Raw genomic sequence first — 20,257 nt, 5'->3', positions numbered from 1 at the left:
AATAGCTTCAAAAAAGCCCTACTTGATCACCTCTTGTTGTTACACTAACACTGTTGCCCTACCTTGCCCAGACATTGCTTCATTGATCATTTGCTACCATCGTTTAATATTTTTTCTATTTTATTTTTTTAACTACTGTAATCTTTTTTACAGCCAGACTGTTTAGAGTCTAGTGTACCTGTTTCATGCTGGTGTGATCAGACTAGATGACCTTCATGGTCTTATCGATCACTCCTATCTAATACCGTATACTGTGCAAGCATATTTTCTGTACCACCACCACTGCCGTGTGTTATGTATTTTGGTTGGATGAAAATAAAGACTCTCTCTCTCTCTCTCACTTCTACTTGACAAACTGAAAGTAGCGAAATGTAAGTAAGTAGATCGCAAAATATTACGAAGTAGAAGTAGAAGTAGTGAAAATTACATCTACTTCAGTAAGTACCAAAAGTAGAGGAAAACTATTTGAGTACTTCGAAAAAGTCGTAATACTTCGTTACTGAGCCTCTGTGGATAAGCCGAGACCCCGAATAGTCTTGACCTTGATAACTGAGCCAAGCGATACAGCGGACCCGCAATATATCAAAGTAACAATATTATTGACTCATAAACTTTGAAATATTTTCGCGCTTCGAGCGGCTAGTGGCCCGCGCAATGGTCCGTTAATTGCATGTGGCCCTTCGGCCGAAAAGGTCGGCCACCCATGTGATAAATCGATGGTGATCTTTCCGGTCGATCGCATTATATTTGGATACACTTTGGGCATTTGGTCACCGAGCGAGATAGTGTAATGGTTATGCGTCCGGCTTCTCGAGAGGTAGGTCGTGGGTTCGATCCCCGGCCGGGTCATACCAAAGACTCGAAAATTGGTATCCGCAGCTATCCTGCTAGCGGATAGCATGGAGGAGAAAAAAATGTGAGCGCAGACTAAATGACCTCATGGGGCCGTATCGCAACTCCGTCGTCAAAGCATCTCGATGGTGCAGGCGAAAAATAATATCATCTCTCTCTCTCTTTCTCTCTCATTTGGTCACTATATAGTCAGGGCATCCAGCTCTGCGGTCGAAGATGCGGAAGAGGGAGGTTAAGTATCGTCAGCGAACAGCGTTTCATAGATGTCGTTGGTATAAGGCGAAGAGGACCGGTCCAAGTACTGATACATGGGGTACACCAACAGGTCATCAGATGAGGAGAGGACAAAGTGTTTGAGATTGCAAACCATTTGTTGGCGTCCAGTGAGGTTACTTTTCATGAGATGGGCCGCGAAACCCGTAACGCGCCGATTTCGAGATGATCTACGTCCACGCAGTAAAACATAGCCGACGGCCTTGTGCGTTTTAAGTCTGTAGGGCTACTTCGACTTCATATTTTAATTTATATTGTCGGAGTGGGTGCGACAGTATCTTTCGTTCGATCATACCAGATTCAGTAAATTCTGCGGTCTGGAAGATAACTTTTGGATTGCCAGAAATCTTACAGTCGCTGCTGCAAAATAATTCTTGAAGAAGCCTCAGCGATCAATCAATCAGGTTTAATAATATTTTCATCGTTTCAAAACACCACAAGACTTCGATACAATGAAAAGATAGGAAGGTGTCGAAACAACTTGGAGTAGCCTTTAATATCAGACACCCACATTAGCCTAGGCGAAGTAAAGAAGGGGCATGCACACTGAATGAAAAGTAATACAGAGAATATAAAAGGCAAGCGACAACATGAGGTGGCATATGGCGGAGGGCGAGGTCGATGTTAGGTCGTGGTCGCGAAGCGGAAGGAAGCTGCAAAATAGGTCGTTGCCATTCCGTGTTAACATTCGACAGTTTAAAGTTTGTATAGCTTAGTGGCAGGGATATCAGGGGTATCTAGATGTCCCTGCTCAGTGGATTGGTCCCATTCCATACAGAGATGGCCACAGTCCGGTTCAGGAGCCGGAGCAGGATTTCAATGATTTTTTACCTGGCCGGACTGGATCCGGATTTTGAATTTGTGGTGACGGTCGGATTTTAGCCGGATTTTTTTGCTGCAATATGATTCATTAGCATTGTTCTGGTAGGATTTTTTCGGATTCCGAACTGGACATTCACCAGCCGGATTTTTTCGGACTCTGAATTTCCAATTGCCAGCCGGATCCGGATAGATTCGGATCCCGTAATTTTGGAATCCGCCCATCTCTGATTCCATATGATGCAAAAGTAATGTCACGCATGATCGCACGTGCAAATCATGATCAACAATATTTATTAGGTTGCGCAATATTTTAAAGGTACGTCGTACACATCGTATAAATATCTGAAATATGGTTGGAGTATACCGTGTTTTGCAAGTCTGGCAGGCCCGGTGCTTCGTTAGGCTCGCGCTGACGATCGGTTGCAGTTCCCGGTGTGAAGTTGATTTTGTGTGCAAATGTTTCAACGACTAAGCTTTACCAACCGACATAGAACCGTGACATGGTACACTCTCAGAATCCCAAACGAAAACCCGTTTTAGGAGATCATATGGTACGGTATAGCATGTCGTGGAATATACTGTACTAATGTACTTATGTTCTAGTGCGTGCTTCATGGGTATAATAAACCACAGCACATATAACGATGTCACGTTAGGATACGCTGGTAATGAAGTGTATGCTCAGGACTTCGTTAAGCTTAGGCTGGCATTCGATTCGGGGATATATTGGAGGTTTATTTGAGGAGGGTTGGTGCGATGACATGCAAAATAAGGTCAAAAACATGCAAAATAAGGTCAGTCGCGACATGCAAAATAAGGTCAGTCACATGCAAAATAAGGTCAGTCTCATGCAAAATAAGGTCAGTGGCATAAGAAAAAAGTAGGATTTGAAGTAAATATTTGGATTTATACGCGGACTTTTAATATTCTACATGCGACTCACCCCGTAATCGTAGGAATCGTCTGATTACATTTTGTTGAAACATCTTCAGATTTAGGATATAGATGGGGAATGTCAATCATGAAATTACTATATAGGAAAGATATTTTGAATTTATTTTTCATAAAAAAAAGAATTGGATTTGTAATTGAAGTGTGGATTTGGATTTATGCGCTGACTGATAATAATATTCCACATGCGACTGACTTCGTAATCAAGATAATCATGATTATCTTTTGATTGAAACATCTCCGGATTTAGGATATAGATAAGGAATTTCAATGTTGAAAGTAGGCTGCTATACAGGAAAGATATTTTGAATTTATTTTTCATAAGAAAAAAGTTGGATTTGTAATTGAAGTATAGATTTGGATTTATGCGCGGACTGACCTTATTTTGCATGTCGCGACTGACCTTATTTTGCATGTGACTGACCTTATTTTGCATGTCGCTACTGACCTTATTTTGCATGTTTTTGACCTTATTTTGCATGTCATCGCACCAACCCTGTAGGTTTATTTAGGTTACTAAAGGAGTTGAGTTGGTCTAAGAATTTGGTTCCGGGCTGAATTAGCTCGGAGGTTGGTTCTGGTTATAGCAGGTTAGGTTATGGAACCCCTACCTATCCTATATAACCTGTTAACTAGCGCTAACCCCGGACACAACATATTATTCCTGCTATCTGTATGAACTAAAACCCAACCCAACCTATAGATAACCAATCCCTGATATTACGCAACTTCCTGGTTTTATAACCCAACCCTAACCTACCAAACCCTCAATATAGTATATTGGTACACCACCAAAGAATGCTGTGACATCGTTAAAATGTCTTATTAGATCGGTGATATTGCCTATTTAAATCCATCCGGGCTGAAAACATGGCTCTTGTAGTTTGTTGATTAATGGTATATTGGTATGTTATCTCAATGATGCAACAGAACATATCGCTATATAGTACACCGGCTGCATTATGCTGTCATCCGCAAGATTAACACGGTTGGCGATAGAGAAAACTTTGAAACCAGCCATTGCCACTCGTAATGTATCGTCCCAGTCATTTGATGACAAGAACTACCAGTTCAAGACTCTGCATGTATCATCTCCAAGGAATTTTGTCTTACACGTGGAGCTGAATCGACCCGAGAAACTCAATGCCATGACAAATGAAATGTGGCATGAAATGATATCATGCTTCAACTCCGCAGCCTCCGACTCGTCGGTACGGGCTGTTGTGTTGTCTGGAAGAGGTAAAGTGTTTACAGCCGGCTTAGATCTCATGGCAGCGGCAGGCTCGTTGGTTACCGACCCTGATCTTGATACTGCTCGGAATGCCTACAGATTCTTGGACTTCATCCGATTTGCCCAAGAGAGCATTTCGGTGGTGGAAAAGTGCCGAAAACCTGTTATTGCTGCAGTGCATAATGCATGTATCGGTGGCGGTGTCGATCTTTCAACTGCATGCGACATTCGTATCTGTACCAAAGACGCATACTTCTGTGTTAAAGAAGTTGATGTTGGCCTAGCAGCTGACATTGGAACACTTCAGAGACTGCCTAAAGTAATCGGTAACGACAGTTTAGCACGTGAATTATGCTTCACAGCTAGAAAAATGGAAGCACCCGAAGCAGAAAAGGTGGGACTTGTTAGCCGAGTTTACGAAAATCAAGATGAAATGATCGCTAGTGCTATAGAGATGGCGGAAACCATCGCTAGTAAAAGTCCAGTTGCTGTGCAAGGCACGAAAATCCATCTCAACTATTCGCGTGATCACACCACAACGGAAGGCTTGGAGTATATGGCGACTTGGAATGCGGCAATGCTACAGACTGAAGACATTCTAAAATCAGTGCAGGCGATGATGACAAAGCAACCTATGTCAAAGGTTGAATTTTCAAAGCTGTAATATGCAACGACTATTGACTGGAAGGTTCTAGATTCAGTCGATTTCATCTTAATTAGTGAAATATGTTTCAAACTTGTATAGGCCTAGATCTGTTATTGATTAATTTTTTATTTCTATATCATTTTCCAAAGCTTTTTAAACAAATGGTATAATAGATTGTGTTTGATCTCCTAATTGTTATCTGCAGCATGTGATGATGCAATGCTAGGATCGATAGTCCTATTAGGTATATATGAAACTGAAACGATTGATGCCCATGATTTATGGTGTACTTTATTCCTTTTCAGATCAACCTAATCCTAACCAATCCTTGCCATGGCAAAGGCAATTCTGCTAGCTTTTTTGCTAGTTTTGTTGGATGTAGCTGCCACCTATGTATTAATTTCTAATGGTTCAGATTGGAGCTGCTTCATCCTGCAATTACGCGAGAAATACGTTGGATCCACAGGGCTGGACTTTTTTCTACTGGCAATATGGAGAACTTGTACTTTATTCGGAGCTGTGCTGGGACTATTATGCAATCCTGCTAATGGACGTGCCAAGTTATTGGCACTTGCAGATTCTATATTTATGCTGGCTGTATGTGCCATTCTCTATTTATTGGTTAAACTACTAGTGTACTCGGAATACAGCACATTCGCCAACCACGACCCTAATATGAAATGGTTTTGGATGAACTTTGCATGGTCCATTGTGGCCACTGTTTTGAATGTCTATGTGTTTTCGATATTGCACAAAACTAATATCCCATCCCAATCGTCGGTTGCACAAGTTCCTTTGGACGACGAAAGATCTCCATTACTAGGAGAAAAGGATGCTGGTACATCAGTATCAATCAATGATAGCTCCGAGACTACAGACGATCAACTTGACGGGGAAAAAGACGATGATGAAAAGAAGAAAAAGAAGTTTTCGGAACTGGTCAATAAAGTCACAATCGGAAAAATGTTGTCCTATTCAAAGAAAGACATCTGCCTCATTTTACCGGCCATTATGTTTCTTCTTGCGGCGGCGATTGCGGAAGCTTTCATCCCGTTATTTACAGGAAGAGTCATCTCAGGTATTTATATTTATTTGTATATTGGGATCAAGCCTGTGTGAGTTTTTGGATAGGTATCGTATTGGATTGGCTATTTTTGGATGATATCAGATTTCCCAAAAATATCGATATCCGTCATATCAATTGTCAATATTATTCAACAAATCTAATGTCATAATTGCCCAGGTAAAAACACCGTTATTGCAGTAGCCTACATGCTTGTTTTTCCTTCCCGAGCGTGAGTGTTGACTAAAAATATTATAAATTACATTCATGACTGGTTTAAGTGAACATGTGGTTAGCTTAGGCTGTGATTAAGACAATGATCACAACGTCAATCGCCAATGATGATTGGTGTTTTCCATCGACGTTCAAATTTTAAACATTTTTAAACCCAAAATCACGGAATTTGCATATTTATTGTTGAAAAATATAGCCCAAAATGATTAGTGAGGCACAGATGAGCCAAGCCTCACCTCACCTGTGATAGTTCAATTCATCATGAACAGCTCATAATTTATAATAGCCTAACTGTTATCAATCGGGTCGGATTAATTCCGAAAATAATCCAGCTTATAGAAACAATAAACAGGCGAGCGTGAGGCAACAGTGGATTTACCTCACTCATTGTTGGCTAACATTCCGACAATTTCATCACAGTACAACAATGCGCTATCTACTTCGCAAACTGACGATGTAGTATGAATCGTGTTTGCGACGGCCAACATGTAGTGCAGAGAAAATAAATCCCTAACTGGTGTGGTGTCACTATTAGGCTACGGTATGTATTTTCCATCCACCCCTACCTTCAACTGTGGATAGGCCTATGTATATTAGGGATGTTAAAAATAACTTTTTTTCCTGGATTCCTGGGGATTCACTGACTAAATTGTTAGGTTGCCTGAAAAAAGGCTGCGCAACAAATTTAACTCAATTCCAATCGGCAGAAGCCGCCACAGATAGAATTGATGTTTTTGAATTAAATAAACAAAAATTAACATTAAAAACATGAATCTTACTGTCGACGCCATGAAATTGTTGAGTTGTCTACAAAAACAATGCAAAAGAAATTTGACGTAGCTTATGATTAGGATTAATTAATTGTTAAGTAAAGTTATCAGTAGTAATTTTGTAATCCATAATATTGATATTTTTACTGAATAAATTCAATATTAAAATAATGAAATTCACACTTGAAATTCCCCTTTATAGGGCGTCAATTTGGAATCATGCTCTGGAATTTACAATTTCATTCGCATATTCTTTCAGGCATTGCGATAGATCGAGACTATGATGCATTCACAACAAACATCATTATAATGGCGGCTATCACGGTAGCGGCTGCTGTCTTTGCGGGAAGCAGAGGAGGACTGATGGTTCTAGCCATCGCCAGATTTAATATTCGGATTCGGAATTACCTTTTCAAATCGCTGGTAACACAGGACATTGCGTTTTATGACAAAAACAAAACAGGTCAGTCTTAGGCATGTAGAATTTCTTCAGAAACAATTAGGAATGTATTTCATGTTTTAGGTGATATACTGTCACGTTTGACTTCTGACACAAGTACAATGAGCGACATGATCGGCCTGAACTGTAACGTCTTTCTGAGAAGCATTGTAAAAGGAATTGGGACCTGTGTTTTCATGTTTTTGCTGTCTTGGAGATTGTCCGTCGCAACCTTCATGGGCCTGCCCATCGTAATTGGGATATCAAAACTATATGGGGCTTATTACAAGGTGCGTAAGATTTCTAGTACGGTATTTTGTCACATGTAGTCTTGCTTTGAGATTTGTGAATGAATCGGTGCAAGCTGTTGTAGGTTCTCAACGAACCAGTGGTTGTCAATGTGGGCGATTTTGAGAAACAAGGGTGCGAGAATACCCAAAGTGGATGATGGTGGGAGAAAATGTTACAACATTCAATGAGATTCATAATACGGCCGAAAAATGCATGTGAAGACGGCTTATTCTGTGTATGACGTGACAATTGATTGAAAAAAAGGTCAATCCAACGGAAAGTAGTCGTGGAAACCGGTTTTCCAAGCACCGTTTCGGAATGATTACCCTTTTTTTAGTCAACTCACCAGATATCAGAGTTAGGTGAATAATTTCCCGTTTTTATGTCATCTTATTCGGATTCGTAAATATGGCGGGCGAAAATTTGTGTCGAGCTTGATAAGGGGGCGATGAGTCGAAAAAGGTTAGAACCGCGGACCCAGACCTTACTGGTATAGTGATAATGGTCAAGGATAGGCTTACAGTTTTGTAGCACAAGAGATCATTAGTATCATAAAATCACAATATTGAATTGCTAAGCTGAGGAGGTAAGGACCGATGAAAAGTATCAGCTAGTAATTATATAATAAACCTTTGTTAGAAACTGCAAAAGCAAGTGCAAGACTCATTCGCATCGGCAAATGAAGTAGCTGAAGAGGTGATATCCACAATGCGGACCGTTCGCAGTTTTGCCAATGAAAATGGAGAAAAAGAGCGCTATGCCATGAAGATGGATGAAGTGTATGGTGCAAAAAAGAAGCAAGCCTTTGCATATGCAGGATACATGTCGAGCACTGAGGCAAGTTGCATCGGGTGGCAGTGCTTCTTCATTGCCTGGTGTTATAGAACCTACCTTACTTGATCCATGATGTATTAATTGAAATCTGAAATGTAAGCTCCCCGCATTGCGAGAATTTAATCAACCTTTTACAAGGTTTCTGTAAAATATACCGCCAAGATGGATGTAAATACATTCCATAGTCAAGGTTCCGATTCCTAAAAAATAGCTAGAGCTGCATCATGAATGTCAAATTTCTAATTGATAGTAGGCTACTTATAGTCTCTCTTTAGTTCTCTGTGTATTTGATGAAGAGTAACTAATCAAATTTTTTTCTCAATCATATATGAATCCTATAATTACGGTCAATGTTCCATTTTCACAAGGATGTGATGATCCCGTCCAAATAATCCAGTCTGGATTATCTCTTACCGCAGAAAATATCATAGTCAAGTCAATGCTGTTATGACAATAGAATTGATGACCAAAGTAGTCAACTACAGTATTCAAATGGATATAATGTCATAAATTTCTATTTAATTACAAATAGAAGTAGCATTTCGAAGACATCAAGAGGAAGTAGAAAAGGACAGTTTGAAAAAAAATACTCATGTTGGTAGTTTCAAGTGAAGGTTTTTTCGAGGGGGCGCATACTTATAGGAGTTAATCAGAGGTGGATACTTTGCAATAGCAAGACGCATCTTTGAGACAAAATGTCTAAGGACGCTAGAAATTAGTGCAATCTTTCGAAAAACATTCAGTTACCGTGAGGCTGTTTCACATGGTTCTTATCACAATTTCTCCTACCGGTATCAAAATGATACAAACTTATTTGCAAACTACTTTTCTAAATCCCGAGCATAAAAAGTAAGTTCTTTATCCCAAAACTGTAGTCTTTGAAATATAATCACTTGGGTAAGGATGAAAGTTACGAAGCCTACTTGAATACTCCCAAAAATTCAAAATGCCTCTCTTACAACCTAATTTATAATTACCTGTTATGTATCCGGTTTTCCAACAATTTGCAAGGTTTCGAGCTAATGAAACACCTCTTAAATCAGACTGTTTTGACAGATTGCGGAACTTGCTCTAGTCACTGGCACATTGTGGTACGGAGGTCACCTTGTCATGACCGATTTGATGAAAAGCCAGAATCTAATTTCGTTCATTCTGTACCAACTGACTTTGGGTGATTGTATGTCAAGTATAGGAACTGTCTACACCGGTAAGTTTGTTTCCATGTCATTAACGTTGTGCTTCTAATTTCTCCGAGCACTTGTGTAAGACTTCTCTACTTACTTTTGAGGCTCTCAGCATGGAATCGTAATGATTAGGCAATGTGGTGGCTGTATCACAATCATGGAATGGAATTTTGAAATCGCTCTACTTCGTAAAACTATCAGCCCCTTTCTATTAGTCATGTATTTTGAAAGTATTGTTGGCTCTTCACAAATAGAAAATCCAATGTCGCTGTTCTTTGGTGGAACCTTTTCATTCTCGACTTTAAGTAAGCCTTGTATCTGACTCATTCGGCTTTTGAATTAAGTTTCAAGGAAGCTCAATTTTTCTCGTTGGCAATTTTATTGCAATTAGTAGCCTGTGTTTTTTTTAGTGAATTTTTAGCCACGTCTCTTCATTTCAGTGACAAGTTAGATGTTGTTATGATTATAGCTTGTAGGCGACCATTACTTTAATAACCAAACATTACATTATCTTACCACAGCCTTTCTAAATTTCCTTTCATCTTGCTGATGCAGTGAGATAGTTTCCTCAACTAGTTTCGAGCTGTGTTTGAATAGCGGAATAGCAAAAACCGACTGCACGCTGTTGTTTCAATATTTGAATGGTGTCAGAAGGCTCAATGCGACAGTCGCTGTTAGTGCTCATGCGCATTATAATCGCATCATACAAACTATAACAAAGGGTATTAGACCGGTCATAAGTCAAGATGGTCGTGATATATAATGATACCAGTAGGGTACCGGTAATAGAATGCTGACTACCTTTATGTGGAGTACGTATTTCTTAGTGCGGTGCTGGGCACATGGAGCTGGAATGAATATTGGGCTTTGTAAAAAAATTTTGATCTGAGCCGGATTCACACTTTTACTGATTGCGGGTGGAGCTGGATTCCATTTTGAAAAAACAGTACTATTGTGGGAACAGGGGATTTGTTGGTCTGCCACGCACCGGTCGCCGGGTCATTGACTGTTTGTAGTTGCTGTATATTGTACTGAACATACCTACTGGTATGAAATTAACAACCATAATTGTTGATTATGTGTAGGTCTCATGCAAGCACTGGGGGCCTCTGAAAAGGTGTTTGAGCTGATCGAACGGGAACCTGAAATTGATCTGAACTCCGGGGATTTTCAACCCGACGAACTTTCTGGACACATTGAATTTGATAAAGTGTCGTTCTCTTATCCCTCAAGGCCTGATCAGCGTGTACTCAAGGTATGTGACTATGCGCGCTAATATATTATAGGCCATATGTTTGGTAACAGGAAATTACTTTATATTGGCCGGATGGTTGGTGCTAAGTTTGAAGTTGCTACAGAATTCTGTTGCCATGTCTGGTAATGGAAATCACGACTATTGTCATTTCATTGCTCCAAGTTGCTTCTAAATTTTTATCTCACTGTTCCACCATCATTCCATCAGACTTACGTTATAATGTAGGCTATGACCCACTTGCTTAACAGTGAAAATACACCTATCAGCCATCATACTCTGTATGTTGTTGTATAGGGTTAGGCTGCATCTGCAGGTAGTCTTTGGTTTGGCATCAGAATTTTGGTTAACGTGAAGTTTTAGTTCAGTTTGATCTCTTGCTATATTAATTGTTTCATTCTGTTTGCTCTCACACTCGAAGATCCTTCCCAATTTGAAGCAATATCGTATGGAAGCACTTACGGTGCTTTTGTGTCGGTCGATGCTCCTCCGCATTAACCGAATGATCCACATGATCCTGACCATCTGGTACGTCATGCTTTGCACTAATGAAGTCGCCATAATATGCAAAAGTTTTGCCGACTTCTAAATTTTATGAAGAAATGTCTTCCCGTTGAGGCTCTGTGCACAGGCGATGCCTTCAAGATACAATTTTTCGCTGCTAAAAGCACTGAATTTCAGTCGATAAAATGAATATAAAAAAGCATGGATTTTATTGAATTTGAGCGAAACATTTACTATTTGATACGAATCGACAGTGAATCGGCTCATTCTTTTCACACTTACATTGTATGCTACGGTAAGGCAGCATTACGCGTAAATGAGCCTACGAATATTCATGGCACCTAATTTTTGTGAGTTGCAAAGGAAATTAACAGTCCATTGCTCCGATGTCGTGTGTCATATCTATGATATATTCAGTCGTTATATTTTCAACAGGATCTATCTTTCGTGGCCCAACCAGGTCAGGTGACCGCTCTGGTTGGACCCAGCGGTGGCGGTAAAAGCACGTGCGTGAATCTGCTTCAACACTTCTATCAGACTAGCTCGGGTGCCGTGCGCGTCGACGGAGTTCCAATTCAGAAGTTTGCGCACAAATATATTCATCAAAAGGTGCCAGTTTACTTCCTTCGCAGCTATGTGGTCAATCAAGGACGTGGCAAATTGTCTTTTTGAAATTTTGGTAGTGTCAACACCATCACAACATTGTAGAATAATTACCAGCATAAAGTAGGAATTTTAGCGATTTCCAAAATGCGTCAAAACTACTTCAAGTACAAGTAGAGAATAAAAGGTATGAAAAATACCCGAAAATTAGTTTCAAACAGCAGTTTAGGTTGAGGTAGGGTTACCATACGTCCTTTTTCAAGAGGATTTGTCCTCTTTTTTGAAAGTGTCCTCGGAGGACGCCCTTTTGTCCTCTTTTTTGAGAATTTAGGTCAAATTTACGGCCAAGTTCGACTAATATACCGTAAATTAGCACCGAAGTAACGCTCCGGCGGGTATTTCGGAAGCTGAGCGAGAAAGTTGGACGATCTGGGAGCGTTGCAGCATAGATAGGCTTGATCACCAATAATTACAGTTATTGGACTATAAGTAGCCTATGTACCCATCGTTGTTGTAATACCTTCATACGAGCCACTATGAAATCAAAGCCATAACACTACAGCAGTCATGTAACAATAATGTGTTTGAATTCCAAGGTTTCACTGGTCGGGCAAGAACCAGTCCTCTACGCAAGATCAATCAAAGAGAATATATCGTATGGGCTGGACCCATCAGAATATCACAATTCTGACATTGTGGAAGCCGCTAGGAAATCAAATGCGCATAATTTTATCACTTCGCTAGGACAACAATATGATACGGGTGAGCATATCATGATCCTTTTTCCTAGTCAATGATATCTCTCCTCTATATCTCGGTCTTCTATATTCTCATTGCAAAGATCATTATACTCTGTAGACTGTAGTAGTAGTTGTAATTCTAGTTGATGCAACAAATACGATAACAACTTCAACAGTTTTGTTGTTATCCAGGTATAATCATTCTGTAAATGCTTTCTCTATTTGAAGTTCAATCGGAATAAACTCTCACTGTAAAATACAATTTTTGAGATAAGATATCTTGATAAGTACATCGAATGCTCTCTTATTTGAGATTTCATTCCATGCTGGTGACCTCAGATTTTGTGTTACGATTGTTTATGTACAATCTTCTTCTAAATCTCTCCTAGTTGCTGACGATTACCCCTGACGAGTGTCACCCGAAAATATTTGGATTCATTTCAATATGAATACACTATTCAATTGTATATTGAAGTTCTACACTTTCAAGAAGCTCTTCAAGGCACAATATGTAAAACATGATATGTAATATCCTTTCAAAGTTGATAACAACCTTGGCCTCAACACTCAATTTGTACAAATATTGATTTACAATTGTATAGGATATTGATATTGAAATATGCTTGAATATTTTCAACTGAAACATTCAGATTTATTTTGATATGAATATACTATACTACTGTACTGGCATATCAATGTTTTGTACCTCCAAGAGCCTCTTCAAATACTAGTATGTTGAAATAACCGTGGGCACTGAGAATTACACCACAGATTGGTAAGTCTGAGGTCTGGATAAATATGAACCGAAGAGATTGCGTTTGAGTTTCAAGGTGACCATTTTGACACGATCAATAGCCTCCAGTAACTGTACGTTGATTTTGTGGAACATAAAGTGTACTTGAATACAACAAATTCGCATTTTAGTCACGTCTCGCTTTTATTGACGAGCTGTGAAATTTTCATGACAATGCTTTTGAACGATCCACCTTTTATATCATAATGAATTCCATGATTGATTTGCTGCCATGGGAACTTCGCAAGTGTAAGAGGCACATTTCTTATCTTCTCTTTGCTAGAATGCGGCGAGAAGGGAACCCAACTTTCTGGCGGGCAAAAGCAAAGAATCGCGATTGCTCGCGCTTTGATCAGAAATCCCCGTATTCTAATCCTAGACGAAGCCACGAGCGCTTTAGATACTGAAAGCGAATTTTTGGTGAGTCACTGATATTTTCGAACTCGTCTCTGTCGAGCTACAACTCGTTTCTGTGCAGGTTCAGCAAGCTCTTCAGCAAACCATGAAAGACAGAACTGTCATAGTGATTGCGCACAGGCAAGCGACGTGTTTTGCTCTGTAGGGCGTATCGTGAATTTGAATTCTTTTTCAGACTGAGCACTGTGGAATCTGCTGATAAAATCGTGGTAATAGATAAAGGATGTGTACTGGAGCAGGGTACTCACACCGAGTTAATGCGCAAGTCCGGCATGTATTACAAACTTGTACACAGGTTTGTCGATGTCCATCTACCGAATGTTATGTGTTTATTTCCATAACGATGCAATCATTCGGATCTTTCCGATGCAAATTGTACGGCCCCCGTCTCTTACTACTTTCGCAGTCACATTTGTCTCATTTCTTCAGTTTGTAGTTGAACATATTCACACCTTTTGAGTTATCATTATCTGGCTAGTGGCTTCGCCCTTGCTTGTACAGTAGTATACACTCTGATTTGCCTGCAATATTTGAAAATGGAAATGAAAAAAATGATACGATCGTATCGCGACAAAATATTGGTTTTAACATAGGTGGTCAATAGGTCGAAGTTGGCAACATTGGTGGTGACGTGGAAGAAGAAGTAACGCTGTCCAAATTTTAGAAAGATTGTTTCATTAGTTTCAAATTTATGGATATTTCTCTGATTCTCCAATTAGAGGGGTAGTTCAGCCCCTTAAGACTAGCTACCGGTATGTTAAATCTTATTAACAAAATTCGTTCTACAATACAATTACAGATCATAGAATTTAGACCACCTCCTTGACTTGAAAGTCGGGCATGCAATATAATATTTGTCTAATTATTCAATCCCTGCCTCGGAAGCCTCCACTCGAACACACTTCGACAGAATTTCGCGTCAATAATTTCAATTCCAGGCAACTTCACAAAAAAGATGACGACCCGGATATCGAAGATGAGCCCACCGGCGCTTCGTCCGTGTCCGTCCGTTCCAGCAAGTCTGTAGAGAGAAAACTTGGGTCTCCTACTACTAGTTACCTCTCCGGCATAGCGTCGTCTTTCGCTTCAGAAAAAAGCGTTATTTATGACTCGGACGAGTCGACAGACCTCCTCGTCTGATCGCGGCGCAGTATGCGATACTTTTTCAGTTTCCAAAATACCCACACCCATCAGATATCTTTGACTTATTTCGTTTTTGAAGAAACATTATGCGTGTTCCTTATTCTGTACGTACTCTTTTTTCCTTACTGCTGCCGATTGAGTATTGTTTTCGTTGTTCGGATGCAAGTGCCGTTGAAGTATTACTATAGTAACAGCACCTTCCAATAAACTGACATTGCACGAGTAGAGTTTTGGCTTTTATATTTATTTAATCCGTAATTCAGTTGACGTGGTGGTGAGTGGCGTGGTGGTCAGAGGTGATCACGATCCACTTCGGGTGCAGGAGCAGGATTTCATTGATTTTTAACATAGTCCCCATATTTTGAATTATTGCTTTGAAAGTCAGATTTTAGCAGGACTTTTTTGCTGAGTTATGGTAAGTTACCATGATTTTAACAGTGTTTTCATGGAATCGTAATTTTAAATTGACAGTGGGAGTTGATGGAATCGGATTCCGAGATTTGAGAATCCGCGTAACTCCGGTATAGGTATTAGTACGTTAAACATATACTAACCGTTGGATCAGATGTATTCGTCCGCGCTAGGCACATGATACGTACAATCACTACAATGCGATGTAGGGGAGACGTGGTACAGATGGATCAGAAATTACAAAATGATTTTTGGCCCCTGAATGTTCAGCCGGTGACAGCAGATCCTTTGCTGGGTCAACACTTTGATCCAAGCTCTACCTATCGCGGAAATTAACAAATATAGGCTACACGGATATCCGCCTTTTCAGAAATATTTACGAACGTTCCAAATTTGTTGCTCGAACGTATCATCGGCCACCACCGGGTGGGTCCAAAGCAATGTTCCCTCTAAGCTCAGAGATGCCACTGAGATATTTTGGAAAAACCCAGATTTGGACGTTGAAAAAACCCAGATCCTGTATTTCACTCAAATTTATATGATATAGCTGTAAAACAGTGACTGAGAGTCATCAATGACAGTTATACGGACACAGAAGAAGTTTTAGCCCTTGATATTGAAATCCCAACTGTTCATTGTCATACTATATATTTTGCTGTTAAATGAGCAAATCCATCGAAATATGATGCTTTCCTCTCGACACATTGCTACGGGCATTCGGTAAGGGGGGTAGGTCAATACGTGGTTTATTATATATTCGTTTGTCACAATGCTAACCCCTATCTATGATGAGGATGATTTTAGGGTAGTTCCAGTGACTGTGAGCTGACCAGATATATTAAAAATAGCTTTCGATTCATTAAACCTGGGACAAGCACTTTTATCTGGGATGTTTAGTCGAAAAAGAAACTGCCAGATCATGAAATTAAGGGTACATTTGAATTTTACAAACCCCTCTCACTCTGAATAACTTGCCCGGGTGCCCATGCAAACTCTCTCTTTGAGTGTCCCTGTTGAAAGTGAATATACTCTGATGTCAACATGGTAGATTAGTTAGATCAACATTTGGCCTTTCCATGTGCATTAATTGCATACTTTACAGCAGTTACATACTATTTACTGACACACAACGAATTTGTTGCAGCGCTAGCATTCAAGTCCTAAATCGTTTTGAATTGCAAAACAAATGCTCCAGAGTTGCCTTGTGAAAATGACTTTCTGCGACCTAGTAGTCGATCAGTATTCAATTAAGCTCTCTCATCACGCCAAGACCTCTCATTTTAATAATAAATGGGTATCTTTAGACTCTGCCGTTTCAATCACAGTAGAATCCGTCGACATCATAACATCTTACTAAGCTAATAATCAATTTTGCGCCGTGAAATTGACCTGACAAACCTGATGTTGAAAAAAACCCAGATTTCAAGCACAAAAACCCAGAAACCCAGGTGATGCTCGAAAAACCCAGATCTGGGTGGAAAAACCCAGGAGTGGCATCTCTGTCTAAGCTGCGCACGTGCGCAAATGCGCAGTGCTGAAACGGTGTCTGCGCACAGAAATACTACGCTGCGCACAAAAAATCAGAAATGATGTTTTTTTTATAGTTGTTGCGCACTGTTGTCCAATGGACCACGCAGGCGCGCAGATTCGTGAAAATTAAGATGGAACATTGTCAGGGCCAAATAGTGTTATCACTGAAGTCTGAAATCGAGGTACAAGTGCGCCCCACAAAGGTAACTATTGCGCTCCGTGAAGAAATAAGAATTCACAATCACGTGCGTCTCACGGAAGATATTTTTTTAGTATGGTCTCGTACGCGTGAGCGATACTGATATCATTTCAATAGCGCATTATTTTCTGGGAATGGCGAAATAACATGGTTTAACAAAGTTATAAATAATAATGGGCTAGCTCGAAGTTAATCTCCGAGAAACTGACGAATAGTCTTCTCCGCGTGGCATGAACATTGCGTAAGATTTACTCAGGACCGTAACTTTCGCACCCAAACCCCGTATTGGGTACCCTTTCCCAACAAAAATTACGCATAATTTATAGAAATGGGCAGTTGAGCGTCGGCCATTACTGCACCACGACGCGCCAAGGCATATGTAGTTAAAGGCTATGTAACATGCGACTCCAAGAAGTGCGCCAGAACGATCAGCAGCGAGAAAACCTTGGGCGAAAAAGCCTGCCCCGGTGCCGACCGAAAACTTCGATATATACAAATACATGTGTAATTGTCCATGTCCATAGGCGCCTAAATGGCTGGCGCCGAATGTTCCTGTCCTGGCGATCCGAGTCCCACAACAAGACAAATGCCATATCGAGGGAACATTATTTTCCAGTTAAGAAATACCAATTTGAAATCGTGTACGTCTTTTACTTTAAGTACGTTTTGGCGATTTCAACATCTTTTGACATAGCAGATAGGGGGCCACGAAATAGCATCACGTAACATAGTCATTATATCTACGGGTACGCCCGAAGATGTTTTATTATTATTTAGAGGGCATATCTATTCCAACACACCTCACTAGATCAGATCTACCGGTAAATCTGATAATGTGAGCAGGGAGAGGATAAACATTGATAGCAATATATATGCAATTCCCGATCATATAGGCCGATGCAATCATGAATTATATAAATTTTTAGGGACCCGCGTTTAGGGACCCTGCTACTAAATGGGCACCCAATGTAGATGATAAGCACCGGAAAAGCCTAGATCCCTTTGGTGGTTCTGGGGGGCGAAGCCCGGCCCCCAGTAGTCAGTTTTATCACCCTATTGGAGAGTGGTTGCGCACTGTTGTCCGAGGGCCTGCGCAGTGAGTTGGCGTATTTGCGCAGACTCTCGAAAAATTAGAGGGAACATTGGTCCAAAGGCACTCGACCTGAAACCTTTGAGACATATGCTCAAAAACTCAGATGTTCCAACTTTTCTTGCTGTGTATGCAATAAACTAAGCTACAGCAAGGCAAAGAAGAATGTTTGGTCGTCCGTTTGGTTTAACCGTTAAAAAGTAACAGTTAAGCTTTTCAAGTAGCAGTAGCAGTTACCTGCTAACCCAAATCACAGTTAACAAAATAGCACTTAAGCACATGGCCGTAACATTCAATATAGCCTTCATTTATCGTGGTAGTTCTCTGATGTGTTTCATTATTCGACAAGCGAGTGCCATTACACTACAGTCTCAACCGGACCACCACTTCACACTTCTGACAATAGCAGTGCTTATCTTCAACCACCACGACAACCTCGGTTGCAAAATTACATCCATATTTGTCATGAAGGGCACAAGATGGGCGGTTCTGTAAATATACTCCATGAATGGATTTTCTCCTAGCTTTATTGTAAGACGAGGCTAAACGACTCCGTATGATTATAACTTCAATCATAATTAATTGTTAGTTTAAGGTTTGATTTCGGCGAGTTTAGAAGTAAACTAATACATTTGAACTTTTTCGACTAAATTAGCGGTCAATTGTGACGTAGGCTTTACCTCCAATATAATTGCTAAAAAGTAACAGTTAAAAATCACAGTTAATATTTCAAAAGTAGCAGTTCGTAACTGCTACTGCAAAATATCGGTTAAGCCCATCTCTAGTGTCGACACAGGCAAATCTCACGCATCAGTGAAGTTGTATCACGTCACAATTTCCATTTGGCTACAGGCAATTTTACGGTCATTTTTGACTGGCTTGCCGAGCATTAAATTTGGTAAAATGGGTATCAATCGAAAGCTGACTCTCCACTGATTACGAAAATATAAATTTTATTCCGGTCGTGTCCCTGGAACTCCCACAATCAGCCTCGAATTTTTCATTGTTATGGAGATTGGCATTGTGACGCAACGATGGTGTCTGGCTCTTTTTCTCTTGAGCTACACTCTCGTTTCGCCATACAGCATTGTTACGTCCTGAGCTACTCTCTCGTTTCGCCAGACAGCATTGTTGCGTCTCAATGCCAATCTCCATAACAATGAAAAATTCGAAGCTGATTGTGGGAGTTCCAGGGACACGAGCGGAATAAAATAGATTCCGCCAGTATGCATCTGTTAACAATATTCACAGAGTGTAATCATGGGATTATCAGGGAGAATTTCAAGTAGATATTTTCGATCCCAGTGTCTCGTCGGTACCACATCTCCACTACAAGACATAAATCGACGTGATGAACACTGGACAGATAGGAGGATACCGCCCTGCGCCCTCTCGCGGTTCTTACACATATAAGATATAACAGTACACCGCCCATATCTGTATATCACGTGATTTATGTCATTCTTCTCGCACCGCGTGCCTTTTACCATTTATTAGCCCGTGTATTTCAATCATACGCCAGACACACTTGCGATATCCTACTGAGTATACCAGTGATTCCCAAGCGCGCCCCCCAGATAGCCTTCTTGCGGCCCCCAAAATATATTAAGAAATCGATTCATGACAAAAAAAATAATTTATATTTATAAAATACTCTTGCTTGGCTTGGCCTCAGTAGTTTTTAATTATAGAATTGCAGGAAAGTTGTGAGTATAGACTGCTAACGTTACGTCACTGCTGTTTCAATGCAATGTGCCCTAACTTTCCAGTTGAACGAGCAGTAGCTATAGATATAAATAGGTATTGATAACTATCAAAACCGGAGGAAAATCCTGAAAAAATGGTGAATTTTTCCCATTTCGTGGTCGCTTGACTAAAAAAGAAAAGAGACTAAACTCCCGGAAAATACAGTTTTTCTTTCACATTAACAGGTGGTTGACTGAAAAAAAGTTCAGTTTTCCGGCCCAGCTCCCGAAATAGTCGCC

General features: G+C 40.2%; 2 protein-coding genes across 2 annotated transcripts; both read left to right on the top strand.

Moving 5' to 3' along the window:
* Positions 1-3,839: 3,839 nt before the first annotated feature.
* LOC145434292 (delta(3,5)-Delta(2,4)-dienoyl-CoA isomerase, mitochondrial-like) lies at positions 3,840-5,081 on the top strand. The gene has a single exon (XM_080311660.1). The coding sequence runs from the start codon at positions 3,861-3,863 to the stop codon at positions 4,791-4,793; it is 933 nt and encodes a 310-aa protein (XP_080167786.1). The 5' UTR covers positions 3,840-3,860; the 3' UTR covers positions 4,794-5,081.
* Positions 5,082-5,104: 23 nt separating this feature from the next.
* Positions 5,105-15,269, top strand: LOC145434291 (ABC-type oligopeptide transporter ABCB9-like). Its single transcript, XM_080311659.1, has 12 exons — positions 5,105-5,853; positions 7,102-7,305; positions 7,366-7,571; positions 8,212-8,409; positions 9,463-9,613; positions 10,676-10,845; positions 11,782-11,955; positions 12,546-12,711; positions 13,766-13,902; positions 13,961-14,019; positions 14,075-14,194; positions 14,838-15,269. Exons 1-12 carry the CDS (start codon positions 5,109-5,111, stop codon positions 15,037-15,039), a joined length of 2,532 nt encoding a protein of 843 aa, XP_080167785.1. The 5' UTR covers positions 5,105-5,108; the 3' UTR covers positions 15,040-15,269.
* Positions 15,270-20,257: the final 4,988 nt, after the last annotated feature.

The sequence above is a fragment of the Botryllus schlosseri genome, chromosome 2, assembly GCF_051294905.1.
Source record: "Botryllus schlosseri isolate E-star chromosome 2, Bs_hap1, whole genome shotgun sequence".
Taxonomy (NCBI): domain Eukaryota; kingdom Metazoa; phylum Chordata; class Ascidiacea; order Stolidobranchia; family Styelidae; genus Botryllus; species Botryllus schlosseri.
Note: the sequence above shows the minus strand (reverse complement) of the source record. Positions and strands in the feature narration are given on the sequence as shown.